This window comes from Protopterus annectens, chromosome 10.part0 (assembly GCF_019279795.1).
Source record: "Protopterus annectens isolate FY-2018-M chromosome 10.part0, PAN1.0, whole genome shotgun sequence".
Classification (NCBI taxonomy): domain Eukaryota; kingdom Metazoa; phylum Chordata; order Ceratodontiformes; family Protopteridae; genus Protopterus; species Protopterus annectens.
Window position 1 is genome coordinate 532,349,526 of NC_056744.1, and position 19,182 is coordinate 532,368,707.

Genomic DNA, 19,182 nt, shown 5'->3' on the forward strand with positions numbered 1-19,182 from the left:
ACAAACTTTCTCTATCTAAAACAATACACTTAAATTCATGAACTAATTTTAAAGTAAAACAGCAAAAGAACAGCAAAAAAACACTGTTACCTAAAAAAAAAATGACAGAAATGTTATGATAACATTTCAACAAACAGAATCCATAATATACAGCTCAAACATATAAACACTAATAAAAACCAGGTTGCCCAGTCTGCCCTCAATCCGGTGCAGGCATTGTTCATAGCTCCTGCCTCTCTGCCTCTCTGCCACCACCCCCCAGGAGAACAGGCCCTGTCCCATGAGGCAGTTCCACCCAAAAGTGGTGCAGGGCCAGCAGAGTGGGCACCACCAGCCTAAGTCCCAGACGCGCTGATACCCAGTGCCACAGCTGGGTATCAGTGCCAGGAACTGGCCTATCCTGTCATGCTGTGGTGATAGAGATATAGCAATGTGTATAGGTTAGTTATGAACAAAACATTTTGTTAGTAATATCAGCATGTCAGAACATTGGAAATAACCCAATCACATTTCATTGCATATTATAAGGAACACAACAATAAATAACTTAACAGTCAGTATATTAACAGCATGCCAGTAACAGTCATGGCATAAGGCCAACAACATGGGTAATTCAACAACATATGTTAATATGTAACCATTGTAATTCATAACAATAAAATATGTGTCCCACAATAAAGTTTATAGAAGGAGATATGGTAATAGTAAACCCTAGCCATTGCATAACAATAATAAATATATATGAAAATGAGGGTTAGGAGGAGAGAGAAATACAGTCCATTAATACCATTATAAGCTATATAGTTGACAACAGTACTGCCATGTACTCTACAGGTCTATCCTTTATGTGTAAAAGTGCCCTATAGCTGCTGTAGCACATACATGTCGCTCAAGCTATCTGCATGGGACAGTATCGGCCAAGCAGTAACACCTGTAGTTACAAAACTACAAAGAACACTTGCACATCAGGTGGACCTCTATAACTACCAGGGTGTAATGTGGGCTGATGTACTGTTACTTTGCTATTGACAGTCATGTTGATGATACATCTGTGATAGAGGGATTACAGAACAGTAATTAAATTCTGTGATAGCATGAAACTTTACACGTATGCGTACAGTGCAGAGATTAAGCTACTATCATGCTTTGCTTGGCAGGCATGGGGATAGATCCCGATAGCAGTGACTGCAATGGACTTGTACATCAGATGTATTAACTGACTGCTGCAACATTTCACAGATACTCCAGACATACAGCCATACCAAGATTACACATTTTATTTCTTTATTTTATTTTATTAAAACTTGTACTTGATTCCTTTATTTTCTGCAGTATTATTACATTTCTGGTACTGAAACAGTCGGTGACATCTGTACACACTATTATTTATACATAATATGGGCTACCTCACTCATTTATCTGTAGTTCATGTGGAGAGAAAATCTGTCATCATTACATAACTGATTCAGTAATATTTATTACTACATGCCACTGGATTTGAACCCTAGTCTGTGTGTGGCAAAATGTACTTCATACAGAGCATTTAACAAACTGAGCTACTGAGTCACTGCTAATTACTGACTGACTGATATTTGCCTAGAGCTCATCTGGAAACAAAATAAGACCTGGTAATAGTAATACAGTTTTATACTAGACTGCAGTGACAGTTGAACACAGATGCATGAAATTCCTGCATGACAGAGATACTAGATAATCTATACATTACCACATAGAATGCAGGTGTACACAGTATATTGTTAGTGGGTGGACATATCTGTGAAGTCTACAAACTATATTAGATTATTGGGTTGGCTACCTCACCCATATACATGTGGAGATAGTATATATGCAGTCTACAGCTATTACATTGTTATACTTCCCTGCAGCACCATACCTCAGAACCTGAATCCATATAGCCGAAATGCAATGGTTAAAACAAGACAATCCTGATATACACAATAAACCTTGTGTGTTATTGCTATAGCTTCATGTATTATTGCAGAACAGGTGTAATGTTTCATTTCTTGTACAACTGCTCTGAAGCTACACTTATTGCACAACACTCTTTATTAGATATACCTTGAGACAGGTAGTGGTATTTTGTATTTTTCCTGAAGAACAGTTGTCATAATTGATTTCATGCAAAACAGCCCTAATTCCACACATATTGCACAACACAGCTTTATTATAGGTACCTTCATGCAGTTTCTGGTATAGTTTCATGTTTTTATTACACAACAGTAGTTGCAATGCAGGTGTTGCAATACAGCTGTAATTCCGCAGTTATTGCAGTAGAAACTTTATTTCATTTACTTTATCAGGGTTAATGCTTTAGTCTTCCCTGCTTATTGGACTATAGTTGGTAGTAGTCACTTATTACAGTACAGGCCTACATCCACATTCATTGCAATACAAACATCTTTACTGTATTTACCTATTGGCAGTTAATGCTTTAGTCTTTCTTGCTTATTTTACTATGGATTGCAAAATACATCTGTACTCACCACACTCACGGTGCAACCTGGCCAACTGCCTGGCATGAGCTTCAATGTTGGAAGCTCTCTCCTCTGCAGCTGTAGGGAGAGAAGCACACCATTATGCATCCCTGTCTATCAAACATACAGATTAGGTATTGGTGAAACAGTGGTAACAGTACTTACAAACTTGTCAGGCATTCCCAGCCCAAGCTTCCAGGACCCAGGTGTCCAGAAGATCCCTTTTCGATGCTTCAGGTCATCATAGTGGTGATGGACCTACTCACCTGTGCAGGGGATACCTGTAGCACTGGTGAGTTTGGGTGCCAGCCGTCCCAGGCCTCCACCTTGCACTCTGAGCCCTGGAACTGCCCCTGTAACAGCCAGTCATCATGGTTTTTCACCAGGAGTCCAACCATGACCCTGGACTCCTGAATGCCTCACTGCTGTGCCCGGAAGCGCACACCCTCTCTAACACCAGCTGTAGTTACTGCATAGTTCAAACTCCATCTGGTTATTCATAGGTTCATAGATTATAGGTTCATAGGTTCATAGATTAGTACTAAGCTAACTGCCCTTGTGAGCCATTTTAAGCCTAGCCAATTATCCCTTGTGAGACTCAAACCTTGCACCTTGTGCTTGCAAGGCAAGCACCTTAACCATTAGGCCACCCTCCCAACCCTAAATCTAGCCAATTGTCAGAAGTCAGGCATGAACAGTAAATCCTAGCACTTTGAGGCTGCTATTCTACCCACTAGGCCAGTGTGCTCCCTAAATATATACCTTCAACCTGTGAATCTCCAGCCCAGGTGAGAATCAAACCTTGCACCTTGTGATTGAAAGACATACACCTTAACCACTGCCCCACTTGCCTATGCTGTATTCCCACCTAGTGCACTTAAAATAGCCTGTTTTCCTGCTCTTTAACATCATTGGGCAGTATTTAAAAATGTGGCATGTCACTTAGCACTGCACAAACCAGCACAGCTATGCTGAGCAGTGCTTAAACTGGCAATGCTTAGCAGTGCACAAACCAGCTAAGCACAGCCAAGCGGTGCCAAGCAGTGCTAAAACATATCTTGTTTAAGCAATGCTTAGCATGGTTTAGCAGATCTTAGCTGAGTGCAGCAAATCAGGATTTATAAAAAATTGGCATAATTTGTATTTTGAAAATAAATGGTTAATAACCCTTCCAGGTATTCAAACCCTGCACCTACTGCACATAAGGCTGTAACTCTACCTGTTTGGACACGTGGATATGTGGAATGCTACTATACTTTTACATATACCTCTTAGCTATGTTTAAGCACTGCTGAGCACTGGTCAGTGCTGTGCAAACCCACTCAGCTATGCTTAAACTTGACCTTTTCATTCATAATTAAATACACCCGGTTTCTATTTTTAGGATATCTGGCATGCTTTTTATGCTGCCTTGGTGTACAAACCTGATTTTTATATAAAAAGAATATAAATTATTACATTATATTGATATAATCTGGTTAGACAGTGCAGGGAGTGTGTTGGTCATCTGCAGACCCAACACCACACTCCCTACACTGATTCAATAACCATGTTCCACAGCTCTCCCTCGGCAACGTGCCATGATTAATATGCATGGCACACTGCCAAGAGGGAACCATGTACATGGACATGGTAACAGGCTGTGTAGACTCTACATTGTGCCTATATGGATTTTATTAAATACTGGGGTGTATCTCACAGGTCTCAATGCAGCCAGAGACAAAAAGTCTGTATTGCTCTTGGGGGGTGAACTAACTGCTACTCTTTAAGGGTGGAAGTTTGAAATTGTTTTATGACTTCCAGAAGCTGCAACAGATCTTAGCAAAGCTCTATCTTTGTGTATGGTAACACATATGTGCGAGATTCTAGTTTCTAGTAAATGAGGGGGGTTGGGGTAGTATGGGAACCAGACGTCAGATAACCAGATGTGTGTGATATCATTCTGTAATCCAGGACTAAAATGATATTTTAGTACCAGATGAGAGAGAAGTCTCAGGGCAGTCTGACATACAAGGATCGCTCAACTACTTCATCTTGCCTTGCTTTAGTAAGTCACCAGGGAATAGTAACTCTTTAGATCAGTCAGGAAAATATAGTGAGATTAGTTAAGTACTGTTTTTCTGTATCTATGTGAATCGGTTCATCTGTGTTATTTTAATATTTCCTGTGATTGAAACTCTGGTGTTTATTGTAAATAAATATTTAGTATTTTCATGTTCTTTTATTATTTATTATTAAATATATTTAAACTTTTCATTGTGGCTGGTCCTTTAAAGACTATTTTAACCTTTGAGAGTACTTATATTTATTTGCTGACTCTGTGGCCATTCCTGAAAGCCTTATTGCATTGGTCAAACACTACCATTTGCATTAGTATTAATTTCACTCAGTATAGTTGGATGTCCTTACATTCACTGCTGCAGTATTCAAAATATATGGGGTTCCCCTGCCATGGAAGCTTGATGTCCAGCCAGTCTACTAAAGACTCATGTTATTTTAAAGGTATGCCGAACATCACCAAACACTTCCTACGTAGGGCATAAAGGTGACATTTAGGCCTACCAAAAACAGAACTTCATTGCTGCCAGTCTGAATGTATCTTTTACATCTTTGGTCTGTTTACCTGCATCCATTTTCTGCCAGTTGGATGTATTTCCATTCTCCAGTGACTAACTGTTTACTGTACTTGCAAGATAAGTGCTCCACTGGGGATTTTATTTTTTTCTTGTTTTTGTGTTCCTTGGGGTTAATATCATCCTGGAAGGGTAAAGGCCAGTGTGGGAGACAGATTCTCCATTGAGACCACCATGATAAGTATCTTTTTTGCCTAGGTGTTTCTCGTGACCATACTTCTTGTTCTTTTTGTCAGGCATTTGTCCCAAAAACCCTTCATAGTAGACTTTCTTCCATTTCCTTGTATCTTGAGAACCAGCATCTTAAGCTATTGGCTAAACATACAATGGGAAGAATCTCCTACCCCGGGGGTCAGCCATTAGGGAAGAAGAAGGTGAAAAGGTACAACTGGAATATTCCACTTTCCAGCCTCTGCCAGTTGTTTCTTCTGAGGTCATTATGAACCCGGAGGCTCTCCTGGTTGTGTTGTCAGATTTCTCTGCAGCGATCGTGTTGGAGGTTGGTGAGGATCTGGCTGCCAGCATGCCTGAAGAGGCTTTGCAAGCATCTGTCTCAAACATTCAGAGGGAACCACATTTGATTTTTTTCTGAGGGTCCTAGGGGAGTACCTCGGTTTTTGGTTGGGGAAGAAATTCCTGCTACAGTTCACGACTGTTGTTCTGGTTCTGAGCCTTATTAGGACATTCCCTTAAAAAAGAAACAAATAAATAAACATGTTCCTTCTGCTTCTAGGGATCCTCAAAGTGCCTAGCAGGCTTTTACTCAAGGGTTATTTTCTGCCTTAATATCCTTAAAACCTCCTCATGGGGTTTCAGTTCCTGCTCCTACTTGGTACTGTACTCCTCTTAAAAGGCCTAGAGCTCAGGATTCTTCTGAGGATGAGATTGATTCTGCTGACAAATTCCTAACTTATTCTGCTCATATTCCTTCTCCTTTGGACTATGGGTCAGAGGAGGAGGAATCTATTAGTCCTGTTATTCCTTCAGAAGAAATTTCCTTTGGGGACACACTCTCTTGGATAATGAATTTTTTTCACTGGGATTGTGGTCAGGTCTCTGATATCCATAGGAAGTACTATGAGTTGCTGCAGTTGAAATCTCCTAAACATGTGGCTATTCATCCTGGTTTGGCAGCTTTACTAGATGTTTTTTTCCAATGCCTCTCATGTGCCTGATTCTCTCCCCTTGCTGCCAAGAAGCCTGACAAATTTTATAGGATACCTGAGGATTCTTGTTTTTTTATAAATATTTCCTGCTGTTGACCCCTTGGTAATATCTGTAGCCTTTGATAAGGTGTCACAGTTACTTACTTCACCCAAGTTATTGCCTTCTGACAAGGACAGCAGAACTGTGGGAAAAAAAGGTTTACATTTCTGCTATTCTAGCTTTTAGGGCTACTAATTATCAGACCCGTATTTCTAGGTATATGTTGGCTTTTCTTCCTCATGCATGTCAAATTATTTCTAATTTTCCAGACTCTGAGGGTAAAACTTCTGTTCTTTCCTTGCTATGACTTTCTTTCAAGTCATAGGTTCATAGGTAGGCACTAGGCTATCGGCTCAAGGGCCTACGTAAGCCTAGCCAACAAGGTTCCATGGCATACGCCACCCAAGAAAGTTATTTTCCTGTCCCACTTTTGAGCAGAGACACAGAAGTGATCCCCGGGTGTATTTCCCATTTTCCATCCACTCATCAAGATTTTTCTTGAAAAGTGCTAATGAAGAACTTTGCTTGACATAGATGGGTAGCTTGTTCCAGAGTATAGGAAGTCTCTAGGACAGGAATCTATCCCTCCAGCATGTTCTGTTTATTGTGGTGAAAAGGTTTAGGTCCCTAGAGTGTGTAGCTTGAAGGGATTTGGATTTCTTTAGGTGTAGCATGTCCAACAGCTCTGGGTTTGACATAGCTTTATATGTTAGGCAGAGATCACCTCGGAGTAGGCAATATGCTACGGAGTAAAGCTGGAGTTTTTTGAGGTGGTCAGTGTAGGGCATTTGTTTGAGGCCAGTAATCCTCTTTATAAGGTACTTCTGTGGCCTTTCCAGCTGCTGCAGATGTCTTGTGAGGTACATTCCAAAAGGGGCGTTGTACTCTGTAATGGGTCTAATGAGTGTCGGGTAGAGGGGAACAATGATCTCTTTTTTCCTGGATGAGAACCCTTTTATGATGAGGTGTGCCACGTAGACTTCCTGACTACTGTGGTGATGTGACTATCAAAGGAGAGACTACTGTCCACCTGGATCCCAAGGTCTCTTATCACGCATTCGGTAAGTAGATTGCTGCCTATGTGGTAGTTCATGGGTACAGAGTTTTTACCTAAGGGGATGATACTGCACTTTTTGGAACTGAGCTTGAGGCCATGGCTCTGACACCAGTCATCTGTCTCAGTGAGGCCCTTCTGTAGGATGTCCACATCATTTGGGGACTTGACTATGGCTCCTAGTTTGCAGTCATCTGCGAACTTCATTAACCAGAGGCCTTCTGTGTTAGCCTGTGCTTCAGAGAAGTAGATACCAAACAGGAGAGGTCCCAGGATGGAACCCTGTGGTATTCCACTTGTCACTGCTTTGAGGTCAGATTTGGAGTCTGCAACTTTTACAGTGTGGGTTCTGTCAGTGAGCCAGTTGGCAACCCATCTTGTGACATAGGGATTTATACCTAGTTTAGTGAGTTTAGCTATAATTCCAAAATGGGGGATTGTGTCAAAAGCCTTGGCGAGGTCAAGACAGGCTGTGTGAACCACCTTACCCTCATTCTATTAAATATAGTTGTGATGCGGTGGATGCTTCTTCTAGGATTGCTGTTATTGGTTCAGTTATGAGGAGGTATTGTTGGCTTAGGCCACAACCTCTACCTGATGATATTAAAGCTAAGCTAATAGATGCTTCTCTGCATTCTAAACTTTTATTTGGGGAAGCTGCTGCTGATTTGGATAAGTCCCTTCAGGATAAGGGTATGGTCTTATGGGAGCTTAAATATATCTTTGTGCCTCTTGTGCCTACATTTCAGAGAAACTACTCCACTAAGCCTGCCTTTGTTCTTAGGCAATCCCATCATTCTACTAAAGGTAAGACGAGTGGCAAACAGACTCCTCCTCCTGAGGCCACTCAATTTTCAGGGACTCCAAAGCCTTCCTTTCTGGACAAACAAGGCGCTGTGTGACTATTCATCCCTTCCCAGCCACATATCAGTTTTTCTTCACCTTTCTATTTCTCTTCCAATTTGGCTTCAGATCACTTAGGATTCTTGGGTACTGTCAATCATTCATCAAGGGTACTTCATGGTGTGGAAATCCCATTGTCCGTTTATGGGCATTCCTCAGCCTCCTCGGGAATATCTTCTCTTTTTGCTAGGGTTTCTTCAAGATCTCTTGTCTCAGGGTATTATTCAAGGGTCTATATTAGTAGACCGAATGTTTAGGTGATCGAATACCTAAACATCGATCTTCTAATATCGAACCGCACAATGTTAAACATCCCAGGGAAACACGTCCCTCAGCCATAAGACAAAAAACATTACTTTACATCTAAATTAAGTGGGGGGCTTTGCCCCCCCCACTCTCTGACATGGGGGAGGTGCCCCCCACACCACCCCAACTAAATATACCAACTCCGAGATCACTCTACAGTAGGGAAATAGCAAACTCTTGCAAACGGCCAAGGGAAATCTTTCCTTGTGTTAAATCCGCCGTTCGCCATTTTTTGCTTTCGATGTTAGAAGATCGATGTTTAGGTGTTTGATCACCTAAACATTTGGTCTTCTAATATAGACCTTATCCAAGAGGTGTTTGTGTCCCAAAGGGGGTAAAGGGTTCTACTCCCACCTGTTTCTAGTGCCTAAAAAACAGGGCACTTGGTGACCTATTCTAGGCCTCTCTCATCTAAACACTTTTCTAAAGGTACCTTCCTTTTGGATGTTGCTTCTTCAGATTCTGTTTCCTCTGTTGCTCCCTCAGGCCTATATGGTGTCTCTGGATCTCAAGGATGCTTATCTTCATATTTCAATCATCCTTTTTTAAGGAAACCTTTGCATTTCTTTGTTGCTTCCTGGCTTTTTCAGTTCTATATGTTGCCCTTTGGCCTTTCTACTGCCCCAGGGGTGTTCACCAAATGCCTTGCTCCTGTGATTGCCTTTTGCAGACTTCAAAGGATCCTGATATTTCCTTACTTGGATGACCTGTTTATTCAGGCATCCTCTCCAGAGACCCTTTTGCAAAATCTTTATTATGCTGTATTCCTTCTTCAGAGCCTGGGGTTCACTGTAAATTTTAAAAAAGTCTTCTCTGACTCTTTTGTGGTCATGTTGTCAGCAGAAGGAGTACATCATTGTCAAAGAGATGAGAGCTCTTCTGCTGGATCTTCAGGCCTTTCAGTCTCCCCTTTCCCCAGAGCCTCTCAAGGTAATCACAGACAATACCACACTGATGTGGTATATCAACAGGCAGATAGGGAGGATATCTTATTTCTTTGCCGGTTGGCACTTTTGGTACGGGATTTTGCTGTCAAGTGACTCTTCAAGCAGTTTATAATCCCCTCCGGTCAGAACATTGTGGCAAACACTCTGAGCAGGTCCTTACCTCTGTCCCATGAATGGATGTTTCACAGAGATGTGTTTCTGGACATTTTCCGCCAATGTGGTACTCCTGAAGTGGATCTTTGTCTTCCCTCTGAACAGACAACTTCCTTTGTTTTGTGCCAGTGTACCAGGTCCTCTGTTATGGAAGGTGGACGCCCTGTCATTCTCTTGGAATACGATGTTTCTTTATGCATTCCCTACCCTTCCTCTCATTCCGAAAGTCTTGTTCAAAATTCAACAGGATGCTCCCAAAATCTCATTGGTGATTCCCTTTTGGCCACGACAGCACTGAGTCAATCTTCTTCTGCATCTTCCCAAGGGCAGTCATCACAATTTACCTCACAGGGTGGATCTAATCACACAAGACAAGGAATCTCTTATCCATCCCCAACTGTCCTTGCTTCAACTGACACTGGGTGATAGGATTTTGATTCCTCATAGACACCTTTTTTCTGAGAATGTACTGCAAGTCCTGCAGGAGGTCAGGAAACCTATGACTAGGAAATCCTACATATGTAAATGGAACAGGTTTTCTTTTTGGTGTCTCTCTCATAACCTGGACCTACTTACTGTGGATGCTGCTTTGGTTCTCTCTTGTTTGAGTTGCTCAATGCTGGTTTGGCCTATTCTTCTGTTAAGGCTCACCTGTCAGATATCTTTGGTTCTCTGACTTTTTCTTCTCCTTTAGCTACTAGATCTGAGGTGAAACAGTTTTATAAAGGTGTCTTAAATATTAGATCTCCCATAAAGCCTGTTCCTCCTCCCTGGAATCTTAATTTTGTTTTGGAGAAGTTGACTCAGGCTCCCTTTGAGCCTGCTGTTTCAGTTTCTTTACAACATTATTCCTGAACGACTGTTCTTTTGTTAGCACTTACTTCTGCCAAGTGGGTGTCTGAGTTCCAGGCCCTTATGGCTTGTTTTCCTTTTTGATTTTTCTTGAGGACAGCGTGTCCTTGCCCACTAACCCTTCTTTTATGTTGAAGGTGGTTACTGAACTATCTCTTAATCAGTCTATTAATCTGCCTACTTTATTCTCCTCTCCACAAACTGATAGTGAGAGGGTGCTGAATACTTTGGACATGCACAGGCAACTTAGAGTTTATTTGGATAAGACTAAGGGTATCAGTAAATCTAATCAGTTATTTGTTTCTTTTCATCCTAGATCTTTGGAGCTTGCTATATCCAAGCAGACTATTTATTCTTGGATTTCTAAGGCTATTTCCTTTTACCCCTTTCATGGCAAGAGCCTTCCTGTTTCAAATAAAGCTCATTCTAGTAGAGCTTTGGCTTCTTCTGGTGCTTTTCTCAAAGGCTTAGATACTAATTGTATTCTTGGAGCAGCTACGTGGACTTCTGTGCATACCTTTACCAAGCACTGCACGTTGCATGGTATCTCTAGAGCTAGGGCTGGTTTTGCTGCTTCAGTTCTTCATGTTTTTTAGGGGATTCTTCTGCCCCTTCCGCCTCCATAGTTTCCTCTTGAGCGGTGCCACTCCCCATATAGTTAAGAATACTGCAGCAGTGAATGTAAGGATATAGTGCAGTTGTGTAAAATCTTACCATAATGGTAGATGTCCTTGCCTTCACTGCTGCAATTTTCGCTCCACCCCCCCTAGTTCTTTACCTTCCTGGATGTACAAGTTTCCTCTTGGGCTCTTTGGACTGGTGTTCCTCCTGGAGCAATCAGTTCCTTTTTTAGTAAGCCTGAATGTCACCTTTATGCCCTACATTAAACAGGGAGCATATGGTGATGTTCAGCATACCTTTTTAATTCAGAAGTCCTTGAAAGACTGGCCGGACGTCAGGCTTCCATGGCAGGGAATCCCATATAGTTAAGAATACTGCAGCAGTGAAGGCAAGGACATCTACTACTATGGTAAGATTTTACACAACTGTACATTTTATACTTTGTTGGTAGCTCTGACATCAGCAAAGAGGGTGCCAGAGCTGCAGGCATTGCAGCTTTTTTTATCATCCCCAAGGTTAGGGTAACCCTTAGAACTAACACTTCCTTTGTGCCTAAAGTCTACTTGAATCAGCCCATTTACCATCATACCTTTTTCAGTCTCCTCAGAACAAATGGGAAAGACTCTTGGCAATCTTTGGATGTTCATAGGCAACTCATATTTTACCTCGATAAAATCAATGATCTTAAAAAATTTGATCAGCTTTTGTTTCCCTTCAAATTAAGAAGCTATGTTTCCCAGTGTCTAAGCAAACAATTTCTAAAGCTATTTCTTTTTTTATTACCCTCTTCATGGAAAACAGCTACCTGATCTTTTTAAAGCCAATTCCATGAGAGCAGTTGCCTCCTCTGAGATCTTCAAAGAACTAGATTCTAGATCTATTCTAGAAGCATCTACTTGGTCTTCTCTTCCTACTTTTTGTGAAGCATTTCTATACTGTTGCTTTCTTCAGAGCAAGAGCTGGTTTTGCTAGATCTATCCTTCAGAGAATTTTAGACCCGAGCTTTGCTTCTCTATCCTCCTCCCTTTCTATTTAGACAGCTTTGGAAATCTCCCAACTGTGAGTAGTCCTGCAACAGTGGTCCAAGGAGACAGAGAGAGTCCGTTATTTTTCAGAACTCAGACTAACAGAAGATGTCCAACTGATCATTGCTGCTCTATGATTTTTAAAACAGGTGATAAGCTTATCATGAAAATACTCTTAAAATGTATTTTCTGCTTCTTTTTCCTTCTTTTCTGAGGTTGAAAATACATGACTGTTTTTAAAGAAAATTCTGTAGTTTTCTTTGCAGAGTTGACTTCTGACAGAAAAGATACTAAATTATGCTACCATTATCTTGAACACCAAATGCCCTCTCTCAGCTGCACTAATGATTTTAATACTAATGATAGCAGGTGCATATTATAAAGTATTTTAATTTGAAACTTTACAAGTGGGAGACCATCCTTCCTGTAATATATATGGAAACCTATGATTAGTCATGTGGATACAAAATGTAGTCCACTGCAGCTTGGCATTCATTTTGGTATTATTTAAGGGCAAGGGTTCCATTCTGAGTTTGCTGTTTCACTGTTTATTTCACCTGACACTTTGCATTACTGAACACTGCATGTTCAAACCTGCATGATTTGAAGGCATGAAACCAATTTAAAACAGCTTTCTTTAGCTATTTGTTTCACCATACAGATGAACAAAAATACATTTTTCTTTTCTGTTTCACCAGTTTTCAGCAGCAACTGAGTCTACCTCCATTGGCTTCAGATAAGAACTGTGTGGAACAGCTTGGAACTCCAGCAGTGACTTCAAAGAATGAAATTTAAAAGTGTACTTGGACAGTAAATAAAAATAACATTACCTTCTTGTATCCTCATGTTTCTGTGTTTATTTTGATAATATCTGTAACTTTGCCTGCCACTAAGAAGTTGTTTGACTAAAAACTGAGCTGCTTTTTTGATGTTAAAAATCTCAGACACACACAGATCTGAAAACACAGTACTAATCAAAACTAAGACAAGTATATAAATATACTCACTCAAACTATCACTACCTCATTAAGCATCCTTTTGTCCAAGTAGTGTTTTTGCCTTCAGTTGTTCTATAGTTATACATTAAATGGTAATGTAAAAATACAAGACATTGTGTATGTGTCTATTGACAAAGTCTGAGCACAGCTTAGCGGTATTTGACATGCAATAGATAAGAACAATGAAAACAAAATCCAAGCAGCTTCCCTATTAGACATCTAATAGGGAAGCTGCTTGGAAACATCTAATAGGGAAGCTGCTTGGATATAACACTACCTGAGCTATTCTACTTTGTTTTCATTGGTTTCGTTTATTAGCTGCATGGATACACACTGTTGTGTTTTTTTGGTTATGAATATATAAGAACATGTGACATTCAGCATTAGATAATGATGTCCGTAGCCTAAGCTATATGGGTCCTACCCCACTACTACTGGCCAGCTTTTCAAAACCAAAGAGTGCCCTTCAATCACTTTCTCAAGAGCTTGAGAGGAGCTCCATAAGAAAAGGTAGCTAGAGTGCAAAAAGCTCACAACTTTCTTGCCATCAAAAGACTGTCTTTTTTTGTGGGCCTCGTGGAACTATTTGTTGCCCAGAGATCCTTCAAGGCTGGGAAGATAAGTCCCTTGTTGGGGAAAAATCCCACTAAATTTATCTTTGTGAGTAAAATTTGCTTTTTTCTGCAAAAATATGTATTGTTTTGCTAGGAAACAATTTAAATCTGAGACACTTCTTGTCAGGGAAATATTCTATGTGAATGCTTGTGTGAGCAACTCTGTAAAATATTTTTCTGACTTTTCCCTCAAGTTGTGCAGGGTTTATGTTGTAAGGGTAAGACTTAATCCATGTGCAGACTTTTGATAGTTTTTCTTATTCTAAATAATGACCAAGGCCAGTAGAAGAGACCCAAACTTTAATATAAAATGTGCAAAAACCAATACAAGCTCCAGTACTTCGGCAAAAATGGACCTTCAAGAGTCAAAAAGCACACCAGCAAAGAATTAAATACATCACTGCATAAAAGTCCACCAATAAAAATGATTCAATCAAGTAAAATAAAACAATTCAGTTCAAGAACCCTATACTTTATAGGAACACTTTCCAATTGCCTTCAAAATATAGGCAATTAGGGATTAGATTACCATATTTCAAAATAAATAAAATCACTTTAAAAAGTAGCTTCTGTTTTAAATCACTATCCATAAAAACATTTACCTTTTCTAATATGGTACCCTGAAGAAGTTTTTCATTCCCATTATGGCACAAAGAAAACTTCATGGCAACTGAATTTTACACCCTTTGGTTTCTTATGTCCATCAGATATTCCAAAAGCCTAGTTCTAAATGCTATTTTTGTTTCTCCTATGTAAAAAAGATTACATGGGCACTTCAAGGCATATACTACCCTTTCTGTACTACAACTATACAACTCCTTAGGTGTATAGTAAATCACATTAATTCTGTCAAAACATTGAACTACTACATGTGTACAACCAGAACAATGCTTACAAGGAATGGTACCAAATTCTCCCACACCCATGTTCCTATATAGAACCGGTGTGGTATAATAACTATGAACCAACATGTCCTTCACATTACGGACCCTCTTATAAGAAATACATAGTTTATCAGGGAGCAACCCAACTAGACTCTTATCTTTAGATAAAAAGTCTCAATAATATTTCACAATATTAGAAAAATATCAGCAGAAATAGTATACTCTGTAACTAAATACATAATTTTATTTTCTTTATTTCCAGGTCCACCTCTAATGTTACTATACCACTTATTATTTCTGGCCACATCATGTCTATCATCCTTGGCTAGCTGATTAGTAGAAGCTTTATAATATGTGTCCTGAATACAAGAGCTATCATAGCCACATTGTTTAAATTGATCACACGTCTTTGTAAACTTGAACACAAGAACATTTTTTTCATTACAAAGTCTTTTTATATGGAGTGATTCTCCATAAGGTAAAGATCTCATCAAATAGGAGGTGACAGCTCCCACCATGCAAAAAGTGGTTGCCATCCTCAAATTTCCTATGTATTCTAGTTTTCACCCCCACATTTACAACACCTTCCAATTCTAGATCTAAAAAGATGACCTTCCTACCTCTTTGTTCTCCATCAAAACATAAACCAAACTGATTATTATGTAAATCACCTAAAAAGTAATTAACCTTGACATCCCCCATCACATAAAAATATTAAATTATCAATGTACGTATAGTATCGAACAACATGGTTTTTATAAAACCCAATATGATGAAGAAATTGTAACTCAAAAATACTCATAAACAGGTTGCCATACATGGGGCAAAAGATGCCCCATTGGCTGTGCCCTTCACTTCCCTATAAATTCTACCATTAAACTGAAAAAAATTATTAAACAAAACCAAACCATATCTAACAGAAAATTAGACAAAGGACTGTTTCCTAAGAAATATCTCAAGGCCTTCATACCCCATTCATGACATATTGTAGTGTAAAGGCTACAAACATCCATCACTAGCCAAAATTTACCTGTTGACCAATTTACTGTTTTTATCTTTTCCAAAATATCAAAACTGTCATGTATATAAGACTCTCATATTTCTACATAAGGTAATAAATAATAATGCAATAACAAGTCTATGTTGTTCAAAAAATAGTTATTGGCTGAAACTATGGACCTCCTTGGAGGTGGAAACAGTTTCTTGTGTACCTTAGGTAAACAATAAAATTTTGCCATACATTCAGTAATAGAAAATTTCTTTTCAACATCCACTTTACGCAGGTAACCCAGTCTATAATCTTTTTGTATTAACTCAATAAAATGAACCATTGCTTGATTATATTCAGACACATTTACAACCTTGTATGTATCAGTATCATTTAGATGTTCATAACACACTTTTTCATACTGTAAATAATGCATTACCACAATCTTATTCCCCTTGCCTGATGACTTTATTACTAACTCATACCGTTGGCTTACGTTCTTCAGAGACATTCTTATTCTAACCTGCATTTGAGGGTTTTAAAACTTTACCGACTCCTTCAGGCTCTGCTTTTTGTCTTCAGGGCTTTGTCTTCAGCTGAACCTGTGGAGCATTTATCAGTCTCTATGATTCTTCCTTCTACTGTCTGAAAGAAGTAGAAGAAAGTATTTGGGTATCCAGATGTGCCTCAGTCACTGATAGGTGACTTTATTGTGTTCAGTCTTGGTAACTCAGACCACTCAACTTTTTCCCTGGTCCCACTAGTGCAGCACCTACAGCGACTAAGGATTGGAGGATAAACACATCCACTGTGGCGCTAGGGATGCCATCTATGGGCAAGGGAGAACCACTCTTGTCACTCTCAGGGAAGGGAGAAGTGTTTTACCTAATAGCGTGGATAAGGAGCCTGCTTTGGGTCAGTTTCCATGGAATCTCACAAGAAAAGGAAAGAAAAGGTAAAAAATGTGGCTACTACTGTTTCTATTTTCATGAACAGGAAAGATATGCTGGTATTTGCTAGAGAGTTATTTTCTGCTTTTCTGCTCCAGTTTCCTCTGCAGTAAAGAAAACAAATGGTTTATTTACTTTTTGACTCTGAAATTCAGTCAAAAGAGCAGGATTAGAAGAGTGAATGTTGTAATTCAGAATTTTCTTCTTTTAAACTCAGGAATGTGCTGTTCATATTTTGCTCCAGAAGACTTTTCTTTTTCTGAAAATTTATCTAAAAAGAAAAGTTGTTCAGTAGGATCAAAATCAAATATCTTTTGCTTAGCAAATGTATTACAATTTATTACAGGTGAATATTCCTCAATCAGCAGATGTTCCACCTGATGTAATGGGATCCTATCTCGCCTACATTCATAACTGATGGGTTCGGAGCCGATCCATCGGTTCCGACTCGGCCACTATATAGTAGAACGAAGTCTATAATTGGCTGGGCTACCCCTTATCCCAGAATGCACCACGCCTGCTTCCCCAGATCTCGTTTGCCGCTTTTCAAGCTAGACGTGGTCTCGACTTGGCTGGAGCTAAGTAGTGATGTTAAGTTGTCTATCTCGCCTTCATTCTTGCTGGATGGGTTCGGAGCCGATCCTCGGCTCCGACTCGGCCACTCTAAAAGCTCGAGAGCTAGTTCCACTGGCTCGAGGCTCCCCTATATCCCACAATGCTAGGCGGTAACTCCTCAGATCTCATTTGCCGCTATAGCGATCGAGGTGCTTTTCAACCGGCTCGTCAGGTTAGTTTTAAAAACTAGTTGTTATCTTAGATAGACCCCCCCCTTTTAAGTTAGTTTTCTTCATAATTTTATAAATTAGGTAATTTCCTTCCATTCCTAGTTTAATTTTCCCCCTTTTTTTCCTAAACTCACTAGAGTTCTTCCCTTGGGCTTTAGGCCCAGTCCCTCCCTTCCTAGTAGTTGGAGTGACTGTGTTTTGTAGGGATTTAATTTTTCTAAATTACTTATAATTTAATTTAAAATTTTAATAAGTGTAATCGGTGTGTGTGAGTGTGTGGTTACACTTTTTTTCTTCTTTAGACATGTCTAAGGAATCAAAGGTCTCAGGCTTTAAGAAGTGTGACTCGTGCTGTCAGAAGATGCCTCTGACAGACGGTCACACTTCTTGTGTATACTGCCTGGGACCTTTGCACCTGCCGGACTCTTGTGCTGTTTGCCATGGCTTCAGCCCTAGAGTCCTGCAGGAGCGTAAAAATAAGCTCATTCTAAGGGGCTTATTGAAGCCTGAGGGTCCCCCGACTCAATCCTTGGGGAAACCCTCGAAGCCTCCCAGATCTTCGGCTCCGGTCTCTGAGTCGTCTTCTGGGACTCCGAAGGCTGTTCGAACATCGGCTCCGGCCGGAGCCGATGACTCTCGAACTCATGTCCATACTATTTCCTCGGCTCCGGCCGGAGCCGAGGAAGACATTGCTGAGTCGGCTCCGATCAAATTGTCGGAACCGACCTCTAGGAAAAAGGTCCCGATCACCATCTATCGGCTCCGTTCATTCGGCTCCAGCATCACCATTGCTGTCTGAACGGAGCCATAGATCTCACTCCTCTAGGCCATCGAGACTATCAGATCATGACCTTCAGAGGGTAGTGAGTCGATTTCTTAAGTCCGAGGCACTGGCCCAGATGCTTCAAAGTCTGACTCAACAGTCGAGGACTATTCCCATTACTCAGAATGTTCCTCCTCTGACTCCTTTGAGTTCGGAGCCGGGGCGGCTTGGACCCGAGACTGTGGTGGCGTCGGAACCGATACCGTTGTCTTCGGTGCCGTCGTCTGCTCCGATGTCTTCCTTGGAAGAATCTCGGCGCTGGACTTCCCTCGTCAGCTCCGAGGGGGTGAGTGGCATCGGACCCTTGTCCGACCCCGCTCTCCCTCTCGGTGCTTCGGCGCTGGTGAGTTCGGCTCCGACATCAGCCTCGGAGCCATCACTGTTGGTGCCGGGGGAGGTTTTCAGCTTTTCGGAGCGGAGACCTCTGGCTCTGCCTGACAGGGGTGCCTTCGAGGTCATAAGGAGCGTGTTAGAACCTGGTTCAACTCCACAGTCGGCTCCATCTGCCCCTCCCTCCACGGTGCCTCCGGTGATTTCTGCTCACTCTCTCATCCCAGACCGTAGAGAGCCAGCTCCTCAAGTATCCCCAGTGGGGATCTCCTCCTCTTCTGAGGCCTTTCCTGACCCGGTAGGAGAGCCCCCTAGGAAGAGGCAGTGCAAGAGGAAGCACATTGACTCCCCTGAGTCTGTCACCTCTGACACTGATTTAGAGGATTCTGAAGGTTCCCCTCATTTCCCCTCTGAAGATGTCTCCTTTGCAGACATCCTCAAAATCTTAAAACAGAGGGGGGATTGGCCAGCCCTCAACCCTTCAGAGGATGAATCGGTGTATCTTGAGGCGTTTGGCTCTCGCCCTTCCACCTCATAGGTGTACCCTCCCTTTGACCCCCTCATGCAAGTGGTGGCAAAGAAGGCCTGGACGTCTCCTGACTCAGTGGAACCCAC

General features: G+C 41.0%; 1 protein-coding gene across 1 annotated transcript in view; it reads left to right on the forward strand.

Moving 5' to 3' along the window:
- The window catches only part of RGSL1 (regulator of G protein signaling like 1), a 1,267,980-nt gene extending 1,254,778 nt beyond the window's left edge, over positions 1-13,202 (forward strand). The window contains exon 20 of the mRNA XM_044086788.1: positions 12,894-13,202. Coding sequence (XP_043942723.1) covers positions 12,894-12,990 — 97 coding nt within the window. The 3' untranslated portion in view covers positions 12,991-13,202. The remainder of the gene's footprint in view (positions 1-12,893) is intronic.
- The last annotated feature ends 5,980 nt before the right edge of the window (positions 13,203-19,182 follow it).